The sequence below is a fragment of the Dendrobates tinctorius genome, unplaced genomic scaffold, assembly GCF_039654945.1.
Source record: "Dendrobates tinctorius isolate UK_male_01 unplaced genomic scaffold, ASM3965494v1 ptg000014l, whole genome shotgun sequence".
Classification (NCBI taxonomy): domain Eukaryota; kingdom Metazoa; phylum Chordata; class Amphibia; order Anura; family Dendrobatidae; genus Dendrobates; species Dendrobates tinctorius.
The window spans coordinates 30,371,075-30,395,386 of record NW_027361682.1 but is presented as its reverse complement, the minus strand read 5'-3'; the positions used below and the strand labels follow the sequence as shown (position 1 = coordinate 30,395,386).

The following is a 24,312-nucleotide window of genomic DNA, read 5'->3' as shown; positions in this document are numbered from 1 at the left end:
CTCCAGGAATACAATGACGGAAGGTAGGTATCCTTCCGCACTGTATTCCTCCACCACTTTAAAAAAAAAAAAGTCCCTAGTCTCACTTTATGCCATTGCTGCGTGCACTACGCCACCATGGACTCAGATCCTGCAGTGCCAGACGTGTCCCACTGCTTAAGCCTGTACATGTCCGGGCCCGTCTGAAGTTTGCTAGAGAGCATTTGGATGATCCAGAGGAGTTTTGGGAGAATGTCCTATGGTCTGATGAAACCAAACTGGAACTGTTTGGTAGAAACACAACTTGTCGTGTTTGGAGGAAAAAGAATACTGAGTTGCATCCATCAAACACCATACCTACTGTAAAGCATGGTGGTGGAAACATCATGCTTTGGGGCTGTTTCTCTGCAAAGGGGCCAGGACGACTGATCCGGGTACATGAAAGAATGAATGGGGCCATGTATCGTGAGATTTTGAGTGCAAACCTCCTTCCACCAGCAAGGGCATTGAAGATGAAACGTGGCTGGGTCTTTCAACATGACAATGATCCAAAGCACACCGCCAGGGCAACGAAGGAGTGGCTTTGTAAGAAGCATTTCAAGGTCCTGGAGTGGCCTAGCCAGTCTCCAGATCTCAACCCTATAGAAAACCTTTGGAGGGAGTTGAAAGTCCGTGTTGCCAAGCGAAAAGCCAAAAACATCACTACTCTAGAGGAGATCTGCATGGAGGAATGGGCCAACATACCAACAACAGTGTGTGGCAACCTTGTGAAGACTTACAGAAAACGTTTGACCTCTGTCATTGCCAACAAAGGATATATCACAAAGTATTGAGATGAAATTTTGTTTTTTGTGATTTTCTGGATTTTTTTTTCTCAGTTTGTCTCCCATAGTTGAGGTCTACCTATGATGTAAATTACAGACGCCTCTCATCTTTTTAAGTGGTGGAACTTGCACTATTGCTGACTGACTAAATACTTTTTTGCCCCACTGTATGTATTATGTATGTAGTATGTATGTAGTATGTAGCATGTATGTAGCATGCATGTAGTATGTAGCATGTATGTAGTATGCATGTTGCATGTAGTATATACGGTATGTAGTATGCATGTTGTATGTATGTAGCATGTAAATTTTTTTTTTTTTTACATTCAACACATTAGCCGGATGATGGGACTACTACTGTCCCATCATTGGCTAATGTGTCATTCACTGTCATGGTAGCAGGCATCGCCCGATGGGACTTGTAGTCCCATCGGACGATGCCTGCACAGACCCCTGGAGCCTGCACAGCCCACCGGCAGGCCGGCACAGCCCCCCGGCAGGCCGGCACAGACCACCGGAGCCTGCACAGCCCCCCGGCAGGCCTGCACAGACCACCGGAGCCTGCACAGCCCACCGGCAGGCCGGCACAGCCCCCCGGCAGGCCGGCACAGACCACCGGAGCCTGCACAGCTCCCCGGCAAGCCGGCACAGCTCCCCGGCAGGCTGGCACAGACCACCGGAGCCTGCACAGACCACCGGCAGGCCGGCACAGCCCCCCCGGCAGGCCGGCACAGACCACCGGAGCCTGCACAGCCCCCCGGCAGGCCTGCACAGACCACCGGAGCCTGCACAGACCACCGGCAGGCCTGCACAGACCACCGGAGCCTGCACAGACCCCCCGGCAGGCCGGCACAGCCCCCCCGAAAGGCCCGTACAGACCCCAGAGAGGCTGTACAAGGCAAAAATAGGGTTTTTCTTATTCCGATACCGGAAGTCCCATAGACTTGAATGGGACTTCCGGTATCGGAATCGGCGATACCCGATATTTTTTTTAGATCGGCCGATACCATCCGATACGATACTTTTAAGTATCGGACGGTATCGCTCAACACTAGCGGTAAGTGATACCAAACATGTAATTTTTTTTATATTTTACTTACATTTCTGAAAAAGTGCAGTAATATAATCTTTTATATATATTTTTTTTCTTTCTTACATTTTTTTATTGATTTCTCTAGGAGACTTGAACCTGTGATCACTTGTACAGTGAATTTCAATAATCTTCAACATAGCTGTGCAAACATGGTAAACAAGGGGACCTTTAGCTGCCAAGACAATGCTGCCTTTATGCTGCAAGGGTGAGGTGGTGGCAGTGTGATGAGTGTTTTGAGGGGACAACACGAGAAAATTGCAGATAGTCAAGCTTCAAGTACGAAGACATCAATGGTTAAAATCCATGATTTATTGGTTGTGATTACAATATGATCATAACCAACGCGTTTCAAGGTTTATCATGTTTGAAACTCGTTGTTTATTTTTCTTGTGTAGTACATCACAATACTATCCGTAATTTTCTTTCATTCAAAACTCACATGGCGGTGGTGTGGTTCTGTGTTTTAAAGCCATCCACATTATATGACAGGTGAGCTTGCCTCCTCTTTCATGTTTGAAGGGATGCCTTCCTGCATTTCATCATCTTAAATGCCACCATCACTAGTGACCGCGGTGTCTAAGTTGTTAAGCTGTAACAATCAGAGCAGTTAGGTTTGTGTTCTGGCTCCATAACACAGCCGGTACTCACTCTGTATGAAGCCGTATCAGCTTCTGATTCTCTCAATACATGCCTTTAGAACTTCCACATGTACGGTGGATGTCGCAAATTGAAACCAGACAAAGTGGGCCCCGTAGATTCTGTGAGCCACAGCACCGTTTCTCACCAGCCCCATGTATAAGGGATGCTAATGAGCACTTTTGACTACAAATTTGATAAAAAGCTCCCTACCTTTTCTCATAGAGAAGGGAATAATCAACATCCTGCAAGAGAGCCAGTGCTAAAGGCCCAGTAGGCGTGATATTGACCGGGCTAATGTCACACAGTCAGGGTTGACCATCCACCTGTCTATGTGTATTTAGATATATACATGGACTATCCACCTCCTTTGATAAGTTGAAAAGGATCCTTTCCAGAGCTTCTCGGATAAGATAGGATTTTACCCGAGGCCTTGCTCACTCACCTTTCTCTTAATAGCCAATTTGATGAGTATTTCCATTATTAGTAGGACTCCCCCTCTGTATGGACCACACAATATTTAATAAAGCAGATCAAATTGTGTTATGATGTTATGTAATGCCAGGAGTGGACCCCATTGTGATTGCTGCTTGGGGGTTCCTTACCCTGACCATCAACCAATAGCCATCAACTCTTATCTTTGCTGAGAACAAAAGGAACTGGCTTTTACATTCAAAATACCTTATCCTTATGCCCATCATACACATTAGAAACTTTGGCCGGCAGGCATTCTGGCTGGCTCGCCTATCTCTGCCAAGTGCTCCTCTGTTCTCTATGAGAGAGCCACTTGCAGGCGCGGTGGCCTATCTCCAGGAGAACAAAAGGATCAACAGTCCAAAATCAGACATGCTCGTTTCTTATCTCACTCGGAAATTAATAGTCCGGGGCGGGGTCCACATACACATGTTAGCTGGACTTGCTGGTCAATATGGGCGTATTTGGCAGCCATTAGTCTAATGTCTACGGGGACTTTATTTCCCTGGCCGGAGGACCCCAAACACATTAGATGATTGGTATCTCCGAAATTGCATGCTTTGGTCAACCTTAATATGTATGGGAGCCTAGCTGGTAGTCTGGGTGCTAACTTACCGGCTGCCAGGTTGAGTGGGAAGAAAAAAAAAAAATGTTCATTGCCATCAACTCATTAGACCCCACCGTGCCCTCAAAACATTTCACTTGTGTCTGACAGTTTCTTTTATTTGTTCGTACATTCACATAAGTTATCTGTTGTCACCTCTCCTCTTTCCTCCTTCCTGTAGCACATACATACACATTTGGCATTGTATATGTGTTAAACATAGGAGACATATGGAGATCCTACAGTCTTATATTGTAATGATCTTAAAGAATCTTCCCTCATGCATGTTTTTATATTTAGACTGACATGCAATCATAATGAACAAGTGTTAAATGGGAAAACTGGTCATTCATCTGTTGTAGCATCACTTTATATTGTTGTTGCTTGCGGAACCTCCAGAGGCTTCAAAGAGTCAGAAAAGTTGTCACTTGGGGCTTTCTTTCCATCGGCTGTGTGACAGGGTCGTTGCATTCCAAGAATCTCCTTCACCATATCTCGAAAACTCCTACTCACAAAGCAATACAAGAAGAAATTGACAGCGGTGTTGAGTAAAGCTAACATATTTCCAATGTCCATAGCCAAATGGACCCTCCAGTCCTTGTGGACAGACGATACATACATGTGAATGATTATGACTATGGTTCGAGGAGCCCATAGCACAGCAAATACAGTTGTGATGCTCATGAGTATGGCTGTGGTCTTGCCTATTCGAAGTTTGTACCTTTTGGTCTCAGACTTCCTTCTGAGCCTAAGGATGATGATGGTATTGATGAGAAAAAAGAAGGTGCAAGGAATGAAGTAAATTATGAAACAATGGACCCATTTGAGAACACGGTCCAGCACACCTGGTGCTCGAGGATCTCTCCATACATCACTCCACCAGTAGAAAGGGATGCCGGTCACAAATGAGGCTAGAAAAACACTTACAATAATCTTACGTGTCCGTTCTGGGTAGGAGAGAGAACGATATTGTAAGGGAAGACACAAAGCAACGTATCGGTCCATGGTTAAGATGACAGTGATCCAGATGGAGGCATGGTTGGAGGAGAACTCAAGGACACTGACCATATGGATGAACGCATTGGGCACCTTGCGATGGAGGATGGCGGTCTGAAGAATGAAGCCAACAAAGACGATAAAAATCTGAGTCAAGATGTCGGAGGTGGTGAGGGCCAGAAGGTAGAAGTAGGAAGATTTATTGGTCCTGGATGCCAGCTTTGAGAGGGTGAAAGCTGTTAGGATGTTTACTGTTGGAAGAAAAGAACATGGAAATTATAAAAACAATCCTACATGTATTGCCTCACATATAGTGTGTGAGTAAATTTCTAGTGGTTTCTAAAAATCTATGTTGTGGTGGGCCTGTCACACTAAGCGATATCGCTAGCAATATCGCTATAACGTCACTGCCTCGTCTGACAGGTAAGTAGCGACCCCCGACCCCTGCGATGTCGCTGGTGAGATCTGCCTGTGTGGCAGCTCACTAGCGACCACTTAGCAATGTACCAGCGATCCTGACCGCGTCAAAGGTGGCGCTATAGAGTTCAAGTCCTCATTGTCTCTGAAGAGGCAATTTGCATATTAAATTTCCCAGAGGAGCATTGCATGGCGAATAAGCCTCCTTACCTTGACAAGCCAGAGCTGGTATGTTGCTCTCCACAAGCAGAAACCTTACCCCCTAGAAACCTATGTTAATTTAACTTCTGATCATTGGACCCCTATGCTAATTGTTAGACTTTCTGATATTTGGAAAGAACTGAAAATGGTTTTACTATGGCTATGCTTGAGATCAAAGTGTGAGGGACACCCTGTTTTCTTCTCTTAAGGAGGAATAGATTTTTTTTGCAGGAGAATTTCCAGATTGAAGTCCTCATAGTAGTCACCAATTTGCAGCCGTATTGCTATGACAGGAACAAGACCAGACATGAAAAATGGAAGAAGCCCATGGAGCCAGTTCTGGAACTTGGAGCACGGGACAAGAGGATGAGTCCAGGAAGAAGCTAGAAGCAACAACATGGAGAGCAGAATAGAATTTGTAAGGAGGGTCACGGCGTGTAAAAATAAACCAGGAATTGAAGCTAAATGATGATCCAGAGACTTTTTCAGAGTGGGAACCAGTAAGTGTATCTAGGAGCAGCAAGGGGGTGGAACAAGGAAATATCAGTGGCATAGTCCAGGAGAAGACCAGGGTTGAAACCGAGAGATGCTGGGTGCAGCGTCCAGGAGCAGACCTTGGATGGTGTAAGGGGTTGAAAAGTCCGTCTTATACCCTCACACATGTTCTGGTACATTTGATTGCTGTTACTGTAAATATTTCATGTCATATATTATGTGTAAAGTATATATATGGCATTATTTCATAGGGAAAGTGTAGTAGCCTAGTTGAGACAATAGATGGGGATGTAGAAGAACTTATCGTGTAAATAGTTAAACATAGAAGGAGCTATCTGCAGCGAATTCAGTCAGCATCGGGGAATATAGGCAGTAGGGTTTTAGAGCCCGTACAGGGCAGACAGCTATGCAATGCTGAAGCAAGGTACCCAGCCATCCAGGGCCCAGTGGGCCAGATGTGCAGTCTCAGTAACAGTGTGACAGCAGTGGTGCAGCAGAGGCTAAAAGCAAGGCCAGGACAGTACGGGGACACAGGTGGCTCTATCATGTGGCATATCATCGCATGGGATGATGCCCTCAGATCCGGGGTGAAATGGATGAGGGAATCCCCAAGCACAGTGAGTCTGAACAGGGAGGACGCTGCATTACTGCAAGAGGCGGTACGACCCAGACACGCACTGAAGGCCGTAGGAAGAAGTGCAGGGAAAGTGGAGAATGTGGACTGTATGGAACCCTATGCTGATGATGTATCTGACAAGGACGTGCTGTGCAAAGAAAGAAGTAAAGTTCTGCGTTTTAAGTTGCAACTGGACTGTGTCTCTGTTTGTGCACAATCGTATGAAAAGGGTCTTGCAGCAACTCAGAGGAGACCCTGGAGGTGCAGAGAGCAGTGAGGCAAGTACATTGATTAAGGGACATTATTTTCATGTGACGGGAGACCAGGGTGCGCAAGAGCCATTAGCCTCAGCCCCGACTACAGCCCTGGCGGTCCCCCACAATGGAACCAGTAGATACTAGGTACAGGATTTTGTCAGAACCAGTATGTTTGAGGCATAATAACAAAAAACAGCCATCAGGTTCTTGGGATTGTGACTGAGAAGAGGCCTCAGATGGAACTAGCAAATACTACAACAATGCAAGGTGCAATCCAAAAATGAGGCATAGTTAGAACAGAGTCAAAGGATTCAGGATGCAACACCGCAAGCACAATATATACCTATGATGATCTGAGTTCAGTTCCCTTGTGCAAATATAAGGTAATTTAGGCCAGATTCGGTGGAACCCTATGATGATCTTAACAAGACCAAAGTTGTCTAGCTCCTAGTAATAGTATCAGTTAGAGTCATATCTTATACTAGAAAAAGACAAAAAATGGTAACTGTGATATAATAACATCTTCATTCGAAATATCAATATACACAATATATACATACAGTGATGGGTCAGGTAAAAACCAGACAAAGAGACTATGGGTCCCTCAAAGAAAATTGGCACCCCCAAGATACCCAGTACAGATAAACAATTGGTGAAATTGACACCAAAATTAAAAAGCCAAACACAGTAAGATAATATTTAAATAAAAAACAAATCTGAACTGAGAAAAGTAAGTTAATGTGTATGCACAATGTAAGTGCATTTTAACACATGACCATTAACCAGAGAAAACAGAAAGCAAAAAACACAAATATCCTGAACTAAAAGTAAAAAATATACTGCAAATAATGCATAAAGGTAATAATAATAAGGGTATTTAGTAAACATAATTTTGATCAAAATAATGTACAAGCCATCCCGCCACGTCACGGCAACCCTTGTGGGACAGTCCCTACTCTAGTATTTAAAACCTTATCACTTGCCAAGTGGCGTGAATGTGAATAAGGGTCGAGCGGCTGAACCACTTGTAACAGCTTAGGCCAGACTGGATGGCTGGATGCGCTTATTATTATTATTACCTTTATGCATTATTTGCAGTATATTTTTTACTTTTAGTTCAGGATATTTGTGTTTTTTGCTTTCTGTTTTCTACAGTAAGATAATATTGTATATCAGAAAATAGCCAGATGTATCTAATCAATTTCTACACTTGTGAAGAATTATAGACAATTGCATTAATGTGTGTGACATATACTGTATATCATATAAATAACAAATATACGATTACACATATATTCTGTACAATTGTGGGAAGAACGGTCCCCGTCGGGTGTCCGGGCCGGAACCAAGGGGGCCGTCATCTAGGTTCCGGGGGAAACCATTCCCGGGGGACAGAGTTCCGGGACGGACCGTTGAGATGGACAGCTGGGCTAGGGGAGGAGCCAATATAAAAGGGGCGGGGAGTGCTAGTCACGATGAGTCAGCAGACCGGGTCAGAAGCAGCAGGAGACCATGGGAGCGACTGAGAGCCAGAGCGACTTACCAGTGCCAGGGGAGACGCTCACTGAGGACATCAGAGGGACGGCACCGAGACGACCGTCCGAGACCTGCTGCCCCGCACCAGCCCACGACTGCTGCCGCCTCATCTCAGCCCGCGGCCGCCTCGCCCCAGCCCGCGGCTGCGGCCCATTCCCCGCCACCCGCAGCCGCCCTGCTCTCACCAGTGGCCACGGCAAGTCCCGTGCAGTCGGCGGCCACCACTGTCCCGCTCCGGTCCGTGGCAAGGGCCGAGCCTTTGCCTACCGCGGGGTCCCCGTCGCAGCTGCTGGCTGCACAGGTGGCCTGTCACCCGCCACCCCGCATCACTGCCGCCTGCCCCAGTCCAGGGGCTGCGGTCCACTCATCCAAGGACTCCTCCGGGGCCGGAGGTGCCCCAGCGCCACAGGAGCAGCAGAACGCTCGAAGACTACACCAACTCTTCAGTAGCTGGGCCCAGCGGCTGCCCTGCCGAAGGACCACCGTCCAGAACGCCGAGGGATGTCAGGACGGCTAAGTTGACTATATAGTTAAGGACCCGTAGTCAGCCTTACCGTGGCCCTATAGTGACCGGCTCCCGCCGGGAGTCGTGTTCTCTTCTGTTTGCGTTTACTTGTATTGAGCCCCTGCGAGGGCAACCCTTGTTACCCCTTTTGGTTGGACAGGCTGAGACTGAGGAAAGTTACCTCTAGAACATAAACGTCACTGCATCCTGCGTACCTGCTAGCAGTACACAATGGCACACAAATGAATATATATAGTACTAGTGGTATTGTTATCATAATAGTCAGACATTGTATATAACAATAAATCCATAAGAAAAAGGTAGCACTCACCCGTCCAAAATCCAGTATTGCAATGCTTAAAATTTGTTCAGCAGTACAAGGGGGAGTGGAGTGTGAGGACGACGGCCGTTTTGCGCTATTTCACTTCTACGGGTCTTCTTCATGACCCAAAGAAGCACAATAGCGCGAAACGGCCACACAATATATCAGGAAAAATATCTAAACTATATCAAAATAAAATAGACCTTCTACTGAGTGCTAGAAAACAATAAGAAAAAATATGATTATAGAATATACATAGTATAGAGTTGGAAAAATAAGTATTTGATACACTGCCGATTTTGCAAGTTTTCCTACCTACACTTCAAAGGTAAGAGACAGAATCTTAAAAGAAATTCAGAAAATCACATTGTATGATTTTTACATAATTAATTTGCATTTTACTTCATGAAACAAGTATTTGATACAATAGAAATTCAGAACTTAATATTTGGTACAGAAACCTTTGTTTGCAATTATAGAGGTTAGACATTTCCTGTAGTTCTTGACGAAGTTTTCACACACTGCTGCAGGCATTTTAGCCCACTCCTCCATACAGATCTTCGCCAGATTTTTCAGGTTTTGGGTTTGTCGTTGGGTATTGAGTTTCAGCTCCCTCCAAATTTTTGGGTTCTGGTCTGAAGACTGGCTAGACCACGCCAGGACCTTGAAATGTTCCTCCTTAGTTGCCCTGGCTGTGTTTTTTTAGGTCATTGTTATGCTGGAAGACTCAGCCATGAGCCATTTTCAATGCTCTTACTGAGGGAAGGAGGGTGATGGGCATAATCTCTCCATACATGACCCCATCTATTCTCCCTTCAATATGGTGCAGTCATCCTGAACCCTTTGCAAAAAAGCACCTCCAAAGTATGATGTTTCCCCCACCATGCTTCACGGTTGGGACGGTGTTCTTTTGGTTGTAATCATCCTTCTTTTTCCTCCAAACACGGCGAATGGAGTTGATAGCAAAAAGTTCTATTATTTCATCTGACCATATGACCTTCTCCCATGCCTTCTCTGGATCACAAGGTCATTGGCAAACTTCAAATGAGCCTGGACATGTGCTTTTGTGAGCAAGGGGACCTTGAGTGCTCTGCAGGATTTTAATCCACGACAGTGTAGTATGTTACTAACGGTAATGTTTGAGACTGTGGTCCATTGACCAGGTCCTCCCATGTAGTTCTGGGCTGATTCCTGACGTTTCTCAGAATCATCCTTACCCCATGGAGCCCCAGACCGAAGAAGATTGACAGTCATCTTGTGTTTCTTCCATTTTCCAATAATTGTGCCAGCAGTTGTTGCCGTCTCACCAAGCTGCTTTCCTATTGTCCTGTAGATCATCCCAGCCTTGTGCAGGCCTACAGTTTTGTCCCTGGTGTCCTTAGACAGCTCTTTGATCTTGGGCATGGTGGGGAGGTTGGAGTGTGATTGATTGTCTGCACAGATGTCTTTTATACAGGTAGCGAGTTCACATAGGTGCAATTAATACAGGTAATGAGTGCAGAGTAGGAGGGATTATTAAAGAAAAACTAATTAAGTAATTACTGTACATCTAAAAATCCTAGTTTGGTCCAGTAGAACCAAATATGATCCAGTCTTGCTGGTATAAAAAACTGACTAAAACTCATGCCCTAAAATTATAAAGTTAGAGCACATGTGCGTAGTGGGTCGCCACATGTTTTAATGGTTTCTCTGAGAAAAGGTGAGCAACTAAAAATGTGCCAAAAAATTGTGGAACCTTTCCTTACTGTCTAATGTAAGCTCCTGTAGAGGTGATTAGAACCTGAATGAAAGAAATTCTTCATTGATGGATGCCAGCTCTTTTTGGACACAAAGCCTCCCTCCTTTTGACCTTGTGAGCCCCAAGATCTGTCTAGGTAGTGTGAGGTAGCGCTGTTATTCACATAGGGAATCCTCGCTAGGCAGCGAATAAAACACATCCGGCACCGGGTTTTCATAAACCATAACATAGTCCATGCGGTTTATTCCGGCATAATAAACCACAGCAGCAATATAAACTTCACATTACACAGCATAGAGTCCATTATACAGCTTCACTCTGGTTATCCTGTACTCACACAGGTTAAGCAAATGTCCATTACACAGGCTCTTCAGCCTCAGTGTTATCTCACCCATGTCAGGGTCACTCATGGTTCCTTCACCATCATGCGGCAGACGTCCATTCCCTCCAGGGAATTACCAGGCACGTGCAGCCATTAACACAGCGTTCACTTGCTGTCAGAAGGCAGCCTCATCTCACTCAGACGGGACCTTCCACACTGGACCAACCAGGTCCCAGCATTCACCCCATGTGACCTACCCTGGCCACATGATATGGTCCATAGCCACGCCCACCGGGTCACATGACTATGACCTCATCACAGTTCCTTCAACCACTCACACTCTTTACAACAGTGTTCTTTTAACACACCCCCTGGGTGGGTTTGTAAGTAACTAGTCCCTGACACATTGAACCAGCACCTCAGTAGTATCACTGCTGATTAACACACACATAAATCTCCATCTCAAGGCCACCCACCTTGAGATACATATGGGTCATTCAGTATCTTGCCATTCATCCACTCTCTTGGGACATCCATACAGCGCCCCCTAGTGGACACAGTGGTCACTACACCACAGTAGGGTCAATCATAGAATATAATTTATATTGTACAATAAGAGTGATTATGTATTTAGAGACAATGTTGTAATGTTAGTTTTGTTTTCTAGTCAAGTGACGTGTAAATTACTGTAAGATAAGTGTGTGTCCAAGCATTAACATCCATACTCATCCATTTCCACAATTGTGACATTGGTACACTGAGGTAACACAGAGCATCTGTCGGCACTGTGATCGTTGTCACGTCAGCACTATTCACTATGGAGATACAGCTATGGGGCAGTCTGGACGTTTTGTAAAGTAAATACGCATAGTGTTAACCAATGTCCAAGACTGTGTGCCCATGTAAAGATGGCAAATAGCTGGAGGACATTTGTGCACACTTGGCTTGATCTGCGCTCATTAAGGTCATTTTTGAAGGACAATGCTACTTACCACCTCTCGATGGAAAATTACATTTAGAAGACACTTGGCTACCGTAGCGGAAATCATGAAGAATAATGAATGCTGAGGAAAACCAATGGTGCAACCCATGGCAGATGATTACTTTCATATTTTTAACGTTGACTGGCAAAATTAGAGATGGAACGGTTGATGTTGCCATTCTTACTGGAGCTAGTACAGTGCTATGATTTGTCATTGATCGAAAGGGTTAAAGTATCTAAAAGAGGCCCCTTTAACTTTGAGTCTGAATGGCACCATTTCTTATCAAAGTCTTACTAATGGGCACTATATAGACATTCAACTGTGTAGTTCGTATACATGTAAAGTGGCATTGACCAAAGAATACATGGCACTGTTCATCGGGACAATGTGTAGTGTTATTTGGGCATTATTTGTACTCTCCATAATATCACCTATATGACCAAATGTCCATCAATATTCTCCATAATATATTTTTTGCACTCTGGGTATCTTCTTTGTGAAGACCACCCCTCTAGAAGGTCAATTTTCAAGGTAACACTCAATGGTCATTTCCAAAAAGTACACTGTGTGGGTAGGTTGGAAGTTCTTACTTTTGTCACAGATTCCTTAAAATAAACTAAAGAAGTAAAACTGCATGCTGTACTTTTTTTTTTTTTCCTTAAAAATTAAGGACAAATGATGGAAAGCTAATTTGTTCCACATGGTCAATAGGGTCAGCTAACACAATACAGCAGAAGTGAAGTTTGTCTCATTGCAAAAAAAAATTGCTGCTGCAGGTGCCCTCTCATTATGCTTAACCTTCAATCTTACAGAAAGCCTGTGGAAGTGGGAGAGGGAAGCTCAACAAAGTTGACAGCTCTGTGAGTAGACAACTGTAAAGGCCCCGTCTCACAGATCGTTAACGAGCTCGCCAGAAACGTCACAGATTTTGTGACGCAACAGCAATCTCGCCAGCGATCTCGCTACGTGTGACACATAGCGGCGTCCGGCCCCCTCGCTGGATATCGCTGATCGTGCTTGAATGTCCCAGGCCATTTTTTGATCGTTGGTGTCCCGCTGGCCAGCATGCATCACTGTGTTTGACGCCGACGAGCAACCTCGTTGGCGACGCAGAACTCAGGGACGCAGGCGTGAGTCGTCAGAATAGCTGCTGTGTGACAAGGTACCAATGACCGCCGAGGTCATTATATGGATCGCCGTATCGTTGCACGGATCGCCGTAACGTTGCTGCGTCGTTGAAGAGATCTGTCTGCTTGACAGCGTACTAGCGACCATGTAGCGACGCACCAACGATCCTTACCAGGTCGTATCGTTGTCGGAATCGCTGGTGCGTCGATATGTGAAACGGGACCTTAAATGTGCTTGTTGTGTTTGTAATAGGACAAGGTTCCACTCTGCTGCACTGTAATAGTTATAATCAGGTACATACTATGAGAAGACTATCGTAAATGTGACCATAGCCTATGACTGTTGGAATTGTTTACCCGAGCACTGTAATATATTATTGAATGATGCCCAGGAAGATGTCATCTACAGGGTGGGCTATTTATATGGATTCACCTAAATAAAATGGGAATGGTTGGTGATATCAACTTTCTGTTTATGGCACATTAGTATATGGGAGGGGGGAAACTTTTCAAGATGGATGGTGACTATGGCGTCCATTTTGAAGTCGGCCATTTTGGATCCAACCTTATTTTTTCCAATGGGAAAAGGGTCAGGTAACACATCAAACTTATTGAGAATTTTCACAAGAAAAACAATGGTGTGCTTGGTTTTAGTGTAACTTTATTCTTTCATGAGTTATTTAGAAGTTTATGACCACTTATAAAATGTCTTCAAAGTGCTGCCCATTGTGTTGGATTGTCAATGCAACCCTCTTCTCCCACTTTTGACACACTGATAGCGACACCCCAGAAGAAATGCTGGTCTGAGGGGGTCAGATTCCTTGTAGGAATGCTTGGACCTGACACCCATGATGTGGTGGTGCATCATCTTGCTGGAAAAACTCCGGGAACGCACCATCTTCAGTGCATAAAGAGGGCAACACATCATCATGTAGCAATTTCAGATATCCAGTGGCATTCATGTTTCTATTGATGAAGAATGGCCCCACTATCTTTGTACCCAATATACCACATCATACCATCAATTATGGGTGTCAGGTCCGAGCATTCCTACATGAACAGTTTCGTGGAAAGTGGATTGGTCATCGTGGGCCAGTTGAATGGCCACCAAGGTCTCCCGATCTGACCCCCTTAGACTTTTATCTTTGGGGTCATCTGAAGGCAATTGTCTATGCTGTGAAGATACGAGATGTGCATTTCTTCTATGGTATTGCTATCAGTGTGTCAAGAGTGGGAGAAGAGGGTTGCTTTGACAATCCAACACAATGGGCAGCACTTTGAACACATTTTATAAGTGATCATAAACTTGTAAATAATTCCTGAGTTATGTTAAAACCAAGCACACCATTGTTTTTTTGTGAAACTCTCTATAAGTTTGATGTCACATGACCCTCTTCCCATTGAAAAAAAAATACAGTTAGATCCAAAATGTCCGACTTCAAAATGGCCACCATGGTCACCACCCATCTTGAAACGTTTCCCCCTCCCATATACTAATGTGCCACAAACAGGAAGTTGATGTCACCAGCCATTCCCATTATATTTAGGTGTATCTATATAAATGGCCCACCCTGTATATATGCATGTAGGTCATATGAAGTTGAATAAAATGATACCTTGATATTTGCGATCCGATGTCTAATTAAAGGGAAATCCATATTGTTCTTATATGCATGGGATGATTCCACCTCGCAGTGCTGGGCAATGTGTGCAGTGATTGACAGCTCAGTTGTCCAGTCTGGTGCAGGGGCGTGCTGAGCTGTCTGTGCAGTGATTGACAGCTCAGTTGTCCAGTCTGGTGCAGGGGCAAGCTGAGCTGTCTGTGTTTTTATTGACAGCTCAGTCATCCAATCTGAGACCAGGAAGTGCTGAGCTCTCATCAAGTGCTCTTGGTTCTTTTGATTATTTAGCTATTTAACTAAGCTGTCTGTCCCAGATACGCTTCAGCTAAGTGTGGTTGGTTACTCTGTGCCATGTATTTTTGCTTGTTGATATATCGTTGTCTAATCTTAGACCTTGTTCTGACCATCCATTTGTTTAACCACTTTGCTCTGATCCTCTATCCTCCTGGTATTTTGACCTTGGTCCATTATCTGACTATGATTTTTTCTCTTCCTTATGTTTATGAATTACCCTCTTGGCTCTTGACCTCAGATTCCTTGACTATCCTAACACATTACAGCAGAGCTAACATAGTAATAATAATAATAATAATAATAATAATAATAATAATAATAATAATTTTTATTTATATAGCACCAACATATTCCGCAGCACTTTACAAGTAAGCGTGGACATGTACAGACAATAAATTAAATACAAGTTAAGACAATTTAAACAGTGACATTAGGAGTGAGGTCCCTGCTCGCAAGCTTACAATCTACAAGGAAATGGGGGGGACACAGTAGGTGAAAAGTGCTTGTTATTTCAGGTCTGGCAATTATAATAAATAGGGATTTTTACATAAAGCTGCATGATCCGGTCATCAGCCCGTGTGTTTAAGTGCAATAGTCAAGTATCAAGTGCAGTTATCGTGTGCATGGAGGGTGTGGAGACAGATGAATAGTAGGGTGTAGATTCAGAATAATATTTGGAAGGAGGGAACAGGGCAAAGTTAGTTTACTAACTAGTTGATGTGGTAGGCTTGTTTGAAGAGATAGGCGTTCAAAGCGCGCTTGAATAGGTCGGGGCTAGGTATCAGTCTGATCGTCTGGGGAAGTGCATTCCAGAGAGCTGGCATACAGCAGAAGTGAAGTTTGTCTTATTACTGAATGAAGGATCGCTCCTGTCAAACTAACCTGATCAGCTTCTATGAGGATGTATGCTCTCAAACGGACCAAGGAGAATCACTGGATGTCATTTATCTCGACTTCTCTAAAGCATTTGACACTGTCCCACATAAAAGATTGGTAAGTAAGATGAGAAAGCTTGGGCTAGGGGAAAATGTGTGTAGATGGGTAGGTAGCTGGCTTAGTGATAGAAAACAAAAAGTGGTTATTAATGGTGCATACTTAGATTGGGCCAGGGTTACTAGTGGGGTACCACAGAGTTCTGTATTGGGCCCCCTACTATTTAATATATTTATTAATGATCTAGTGGATGGCTTACACAGTAAAATATCAGTATTTGCAGATGACACAAAACTATATAAGGTAGTTAATACAAAGGAGGACAGTTTGCAACTACAGACAGATTTGAGTAAATTGGAGAATTGGGCTGAAAAATGGCAAATGAGGTTTAACAGATAAGTGTAAGGTTATGCACATGGGAAGGAGAAACAGATGCTATAATTACTTACTAAATGGGAAACTGCTGGGCAAATCAGACATGGAAAAAGACTTAGGCATCTTAGTCAATAAGAAGCTAAATTGGAGTGCCCAGTGTCAGGCAGCTGCCACCAAAGCGAATAGGGTCATGGGATGCATTAGAAGAGGTCTGGGGACACGAGATGAAAACATAATTCTCCCTCTGTACAAATCACTCGTCAGACCACACTTGGAGTATTGTGTGCAATTTTGGACGCCGGTGCTCAAGAAAGACATTACTGAACTTGAAAGGGTTCAAAGGCGGGCTGCTAAAATGATAAATGGAGTTGGTTCACTACAATACCCAGAAAGATTATCAAAATTAGGTCTATTTACTCTAGAAAAGAGAAGGCTTAGGGGAGACCTAATATATATGTACAAGTATATCAGAGGGCAATACAGAGATCTCTCCAATGAACTGTTTGTACCAAGGACTGTGACAAGGACAAGGGGGCATTCTCTTCGTTTGGAGGAAAGACAATTTCTGCACCAGAAGAGGGTTCTTCACGGTAAGAGCAGTGAGGCTCTGGAATTCTCTTACTGAGGAAGTGGTGATGGCCAACTCACTGAATGAATTTAAGAAAGGAGTGGATGCTTTTCTTGTGAGTAACAGTATAGAAGGTTACGAATAACATAATATTATAGGTAGATGGTTGACCCAGCTTAGGGGAAGGAATTTTTTTCCCTATGGAGAAAATTGGCTTCTACTCTGTGGGTTTTTTGCCTTCCCCAGGATCAACAATGCAGAACAGCTGCACTAAAAATAGGCTGAACTAGATGGACATAAGATCTTCCTTCAGCCTTCAAAACTATGTTAATGTGTTACAAAAACATTTGCTGCTGTAGTTTCATAATGCTTCCGTTTCCATCTCACAGGAAGTCAGTGTGTATATATGTGGGGGTGAGCGAGTGGAAGTACAGCAAAGTGGACAGCTCTGTCAGTATACAAGTACAAATTTGCTTATTGTGTTTGTAATGAGACAAGGTTCCACTCTGGTGTACTATGTTCGTTATAATCAGGCACAGCTCCACAACAGAGCTGCCAGTACTATGAGAAGACAAGTGCTGTGGCAAATGTTTGTAATGAGACAAACTTCACTTCTGCTGTACTGAGTTAGCTGTGCGGTGCTGTGTTAATTATGCTGTACTGTGGTAGCTCTGATCTCAATGCAGAGCTTTGTGTGATTATTAGAGCAAAGTGTCAGTCACACTGGAAACTCCCCCTTTCATTTAAAATAATCTCTAGAGTAGATTTTTGGGGAGATCTATGTCTGACCCATAGATCTTATTGGCTCAGTTACATATAAGAAAAATGTGACTTTCTCTGGAATAAAACATCTGATTGTAGATATGAAGGTATCATTTTATTCAACTTTCTAGGACCTACATGCCCATGTAGATGGTTTAGGAAGGATGATCCTCCTAGCACATTCCCCTTTAATCCAAGCTAATGTGAATGTTAATGACAGACAGAACTTATTTAAAGGCCCCGTTACACATAACGATGTCCCAGCGATCCCACCAACGATCCGATATGGATGGAATCGCTGAGACATCATTAGGCTGATCGCTGGTGAGCTGTCACATAGACAGCCCCTCCAGCGATCAGCACCAGTGAGCAAGCTGGTTTCTAATGTAAACATCGGGTATCCAGGAGCCGCGGCTCTTGGATACCCGCTGTTTACCTTGAAAACCGGCGTACATGCTGGTTTCCAAGGTGAACATTAGGTATCTAAGAGCCACGCGGCTCCTGGATATCTGCTGTTTACCTCGGAAACCAGCGTGTACGCCGGTTTCCAAGGTAAACAGCAGGTATCCAAGAGCCGCGGCTTCTGGATACCCGATGTTTACATTAGAAACCAGTGTCCAGCGTCGCTGATCGCTGGTCTCTCGCTGCCACATGCAGCGATGCGCGCTGGCCAGCGGGAGACCAGCGCTCAAGAAATGGCCCAGGCCGATCGAGCACGATCAGCGATACCCAGCAGGGGGGGCCGGTCGCTTATCTCCGTCACACGCAGCGATCTCGCTGGCGAGATCGCTGTGTGTCACAGGGCCTTAAGAGCTGGGTTTCTTCCTGAACATTGTCAATTACAGAGGGCATGGGTAGAAAGCAAGAGCCAGGCTAATGCATAGTGGCTTGTGGCTAGCAGATAAGTAGTGAAAATAGCAAAATTTTGAGCTGTATGCTGCACCTGGTTACATGGGGGAGATTACCTCTGTAAGTGTAAGCGACTGTCTGCATTCAAAGAAGAGAGGAAGGGACCAGCACTTACAGTAAGTGCCCCCCATCAAAAGACATATTGGAGGAGGTTGAATGCTTGCAGACTAAAGTAGCTCTGTGAACCAAATGAAAGGGTGAGCAAAGCTGAGAAAGCAAGCTACAAAAAGTAGATACCATAACCAAAGCCAGGCAAGTGCAACCAGTAGGCAACAGGCTGAATCTGATGGAGTAAGTGGGCCAAAGACAGGTTGGAGAGCCTAGTGATCCAGGAGTGTACTGTTTTATTGCGCTGTGATGATTATAGTGTGGAAAGTAGTTGCAGATGCTGGTGTGAAGAGTGAGCCTCACAAAGAGAACAGCGATAGTAGTCCTTAACACTGTGACTGAGCCTGAAGTGTGGGTTGACTATGTGGTTGCAAGTCCAGAGGTGCACTAAATGTGGAGAGACCAGGAGGTTGTATTTTTTTAATGATGAACAACAGCAAAAGTTTTCAAAATTTATATTCAAGAGCCTCCATATTGGAAACCTTTAAATTACGCCATATTGAATTTTCCCTATAGTTTGGTTTCTTGTCGGAGAACCAGTATATACTAGGTACACATTACAGATAGTGTAGTGACTTCTGGTCTGCCACCACTCTTCTAATCTGCATTTTTTACTGTATATAGGTAAAGGAAAATCCAACTAAAATGGGCAACATAAAGTTGTCTTTGGTCACCTAATTGCATACAAGTATACACCCATACATGTTAGAATGAAGATGTAGGAACTTGCCAATTTCAGCAGGATCAGTGGATGGGGGACTAAATATACTTGTGCACAATTGGGTGACCGGGTGACCAAAATCAGCTTTCTATTGCTTAATGAATGGACAACTATGATTGCTACTTCCTGTTGGAGGAAATAAAGCAAATGGGAGATTAGTCAATGTCTTCCTACGTTCCCCATATGGAGAACAATAAACACTGCGCAACCACATAAGTTCCGCGGGGTTCTTGTGCGTGGGGGAATCTGGAGAGATATCTGTCATCTGGCGTCTATCTAAGGATTACGGGCTCTTTTACAGGAAAGATGTATATCTTTGTACCGTGTTAGCCAGTGGATAGAAAAATATTCAGGATTGAGAGTCCTCAGTAGTTGATACCTTTTAATGGCTAACTGAAAAGATGGTAATAATTCAGGTTCTTTTAGACACTTTTGCTGTTCTGCTCTTCTCACATCTTTCAACTATGTGCATCTTACGCTTACTCAGTCACTTGTATTAACATATATGGCAGGACCCCTAACGTAAGGAAGGAGCAACCACCTGAGAGCCCACATCGATCCTTACCAACCATAAAGAGTTTTCAAATAGGTTTTCTTATAGCCCGGTCTTTTGACACTTACATGTAATTGTATTCATATGCGGAATGACACATTCACAAAAATGAGGAGATGCATAGAAATGAAATTTCCCCTATTTATAGAATGTATGTAACCTTTTGCACTTGCAGGCAGATACATTATATTCACCCTCTGTGTCATGGCCAATGTATACAATATAAAGGACAGCTGTCAGTGCTGCATCATGTAACTGCATTACAGGAGTAAAGTGAATCAGCAAGAATCAGCAGTACAGGTTATACATCGTAAATAGACAATAAAGCCTTGTCTTCGAGGACACCGCCTTAGGCTTGTGCTGTTCTCATCCTTAAGTAGATTTGTGTTTCTGAGAACAGATCTATCAGAATGGCTGCATGATCAGCAGTAAATATAAGTATATGGTGCAGCAATGATAGTGCCTTTCAAGATGTGAAAGCTGCCTGTGCCATAAGCACCAATGCCACCCCATATCATCAGAAGTGCAGAACTGGGCGCTGATAACAAGTTGGATGGTTCCTCCCCTCTTGAGTCCGCAGGACATGGCATCCATGATTGTCATCAAGAATTTCATATTTTGATTAATCTGGCCACAAAACAGTTTTCAATTTTGCCTCAGTCCATTTTAAATGAGTTTTGGCCTAGAGAAGACGGCAGCGTTTCTGAATAAGGTTGATATAAGGCATTTTCTTTGCATGATTGAGCACGGTGAACTGTGCTCACAGACAATAATTTCTAGAGGTATTCCTGAGCCCATCATGGAAAAATTCCTGCGACTGAATTGCGCCTGTTTTTAATGCCGTGCCCTCTATGGGCCCATAGATCACAAGTTTCCAATATTGAACGTTCGGCCTTGTCCCTGGTAAACATTGACTTCTTCAGAATCTTTGAATCTCTTGGTGATATTATGTTCTGTAGATGGTGAGATATTCTAAATCTTTGCATTTTAAGTTGAGGAACTTTTTTCTGAACATTTTCCACAATTTTTAGATGCACAGTTTAGTGTTTCTTTGACTATCCTTACTTCTGCGAGACTCTGCCTTTCTAACATGCTCTTTTTATACATAGTCAGGTAGTTGAAAATTCACCCTTCCGCTGTTCTTCATTACTTCATCTTCTTCACTTACTTTTCCACCTGTTTATTAACCTTCTCCCAACTTTTTTGAGATGTGTTGCTGCCATCAATTTCTAAACATGTTATTTTTTCTCAAATGAGATAGGAAGATGTCTAACGTTCACCTTCTGATCTGTTCTATGTTCTGCGTATAATATGTCCAAATCATTGCATTCTTCTTTGCTTTCCATTTTACATAGCATCCCAACTTTTTTGAAATTGGGATTTTAGTTAAACTATACAGCATATCTCACAAAACAGTCCAGTATAGCTCATCGCCGAAAAACTATATCTCTTGACTCAATTTCGTATGTATGCACAGACTCTGAACTATCAGTGATTGCAGGGAGATGTAAGCTCAGAGCTATGAATGAGAACTGAACTTTCAATAATGAAATAGTAGCTATACTGTATATGCTGAACAGTGCCTGACGTACATACTACAGTTGTGAAATCAACAAAGCACCATATGTTCAGACACTGAAACATCAGGAACTGCAGAAAAATGGGAGTTCAAAGCTGTGAATGAGAACTGAACAAAAAATTAGGAACCAAAAATAGGTATATGTGTAGCACAATGCTTGTCATAAAAAAAAGTCAAATAAACAAAGCACCATGTGTACAGATACTGAACCATCAGGGGCTACATAAAAATGTAAGATCAAAGATACAGATGAGAATTGAGCTTAATTTAGGAGCCATAGTAGTTATGTGCGCAGTAAAGTTCCTGGCATAAAAAATACATCTGTCAAATCTACAAAGCACCATCAGAACAGACACTGAAACATCAGGAGCTGCAGAGAGGTGTTAGCTCACAGTGTAAAGATTCCTTCTAAAATGCATGGACTTTCTTTGCCCGACTTTCTGAGATCTAATTGTAGCTGTCTTTTATCGAATTCGGTAGACATTTTTTCCAGCAGATTTGTGAAGTTAGTCTCCCGTTATCATTTGCATGAAACATATGGCATATCTGCCCTTTATACACCTAATGTGTTGGGCATGTACAAGGTGTTATTTGTATGAACCTTACACTCATTATGTACCCAGATTAAGAGGTTAAGTGCCCCTTATTACTACTCTTAAAGGGGTTAACAAGGCTGCAGCAATTGGTCCGTGTATCCTGTATAAATTGATAAATAATGTGTCACCTATATTCTGTCCCTTTCCCTGTAACATTTTACAGGCATTTAATATAAGAATTAGGAATAATGTGCTAGTCAGTGGGTGTTCTCACGTAATCAGCCACATGTTACCAAGGCAATGTAGCTGAACGTAATTAATGACCAATTATACAAACCTTGCCCACGTAGACAAGAAGAGAAAAACGTGGTTTCGGCATCACACAAACTTATGGGAGTAGTGATATAAAATTATAAGTATATTTAAAATGTAGAAGAAAAGCAGATAGAAAGAGAGAGGCAGAAAAAAATGAAGAACAAGACAAAAATATAAGGAGAAGGAAGAAAATAAAGAAGAGAATGTAAGAGAAATAAAGTAAGTAATTGTAAAAAGAAAAGGAAGAAGAAAAGTTAAGAACAAGTGAAAAGAAGGAAGTAAAGGAAAAATAAAAAGAATAAGAAGAATTCTAAAAGAGGAATTAGCTAAAGAAGAAAAATGAAGACATATAAAGGAGAAGAACAGAAAAAAGGAAGTAGAAGAGGAAAATAAAAATAAAGAAGAAAAGCTAAAGAGAAAGAAAAGCAGGAAGAAAAACAAGATGAAGCAGGAGTAGGAAGAAAAATAAAACACTAAAAAGAGAGAATAATATAAAGAAGAATCAGGAAGAACAAGAAAAAAGAAGAAGGTTGAAAAGGAAGGAAAGAGAAGAAAGGAGAAACAAAAAACAGGAAAGTAGAAGATATAGGAAGAAAAAAATAAATAGAAAAAGAAGAAAAGAGAAGCAATATAAAACACTACGAAGAAAGAATAATATAAAGAAGAATCAGGATGAGCAAGAAAAAAGAAGAAAGATGAAAAAGAAGGAAAGAGAAGAAAGGAAGATCAATTAAACAGGAAAGTAGAAGAAATGGGAAGAAAAAAGAAACAGAAAAAGAAGCAAAGAAGGAGAAAATAAACAAGGAAAAGAGAAGAAAAAAAGAAAGTGAAGATGGCAAAAAGGAAAAAGACGAGGTGGAAAAAAGAGGACAGAAAAAAGACAAAAATAAGAATGGGAAATGGAGAAAAAGCATGCAAAAAAAATGAAAAGATCTAGAAAAGGAAAAATGGAAAAGGAGGAGAAATTAAAGAAGAAAAAGGAGGAAGATGAAAAAAACTAAGAAGAAAAAGCAAAAAAGTAAGAAAATGAAAATAAAAAAAGACGTAAAAGGAAGACAGTAGAAAATGTAAAAAGTAGCCATAGGATAAAACAAAAGAAAAAAGATATAGCAGAACAGGAGGAATAAAATAAAAAGAAGTCGAAAATGGAAGATGAAAAGATACCAAAGAACAATAAAGAAATAATTTGGTATATTATAGGATTTGTATGCTGTTTTCTTAATTTCTATATGTCAAGTATGCTCGGGCTAAGTCCACTAGATTGGAACAGTGCCCAAAGTGATAGCACAACATGTGATGGGAAAACCAATGGCCTCAATAGCGTGAAGACATCTCATGTTAAGTGTTAGAAACAATTGATTTTGATGGAGTGATGGCTGTACATAAGGTTCCACTGCCCCACTAACTTGAACAAGATGATATCACTATCTGGTGGTGATGGTATGACAATCGGAGCTGTGACAACCTCCAACAATAAACTACTGCTACTACTAGGTTGATTATCCTGAGAGACCATCTTTGGCCTTTACTGTAGTTCGTTTTAATCAAAGGTAACTTAGATGGCTTTTCAAATGCTATCACAAAACAATTGCACAAATATATTGAAGTTCATTGGGAAAAATGTCCTAGGGATTGGGTAACAAGTACACTCACCTGGTAAACCAAGACCAAGTAGTACACTATAATATATAATTGGTATATAGCCAAGCACACAAGGGGAAGGGTCTGTTTTTTGTCCTTCCTCTTCCACTGCCAACATGGATGTTTTGTTTTCACTGGTATTTTGTAAAGGGATCATCTTTAGAAGTCATAAGTGCAGTTCTGGGGGGAGAAAGATGGAGATGTTGACTTCATTATCCACAAAATGTATAACTACTACAATGTCTTAGCTTCAAGATGACACTTTCAGTAA

At 42.6% G+C, this 24,312-nt stretch overlaps 1 protein-coding gene across 1 annotated transcript in view; it reads right to left on the bottom strand.

The window, feature by feature from the left end:
• Positions 1 to 3,708: 3,708 nt before the first annotated feature.
• The window catches only part of GPR142 (G protein-coupled receptor 142), a 42,464-nt gene continuing 21,860 nt past the window's right edge, over positions 3,709 to 24,312 (bottom strand). Inside the window, exons 3-4 of the mRNA XM_073560438.1 lie at positions 24,054 to 24,221; positions 3,709 to 4,857 (exon numbers count right to left, since the gene is read on the bottom strand). Coding sequence (XP_073416539.1) covers positions 3,980 to 4,857; positions 24,054 to 24,198 — 1,023 coding nt within the window. The 5' untranslated portion in view covers positions 24,199 to 24,221 and the 3' untranslated portion in view covers positions 3,709 to 3,979. The remainder of the gene's footprint in view (positions 4,858 to 24,053; positions 24,222 to 24,312) is intronic.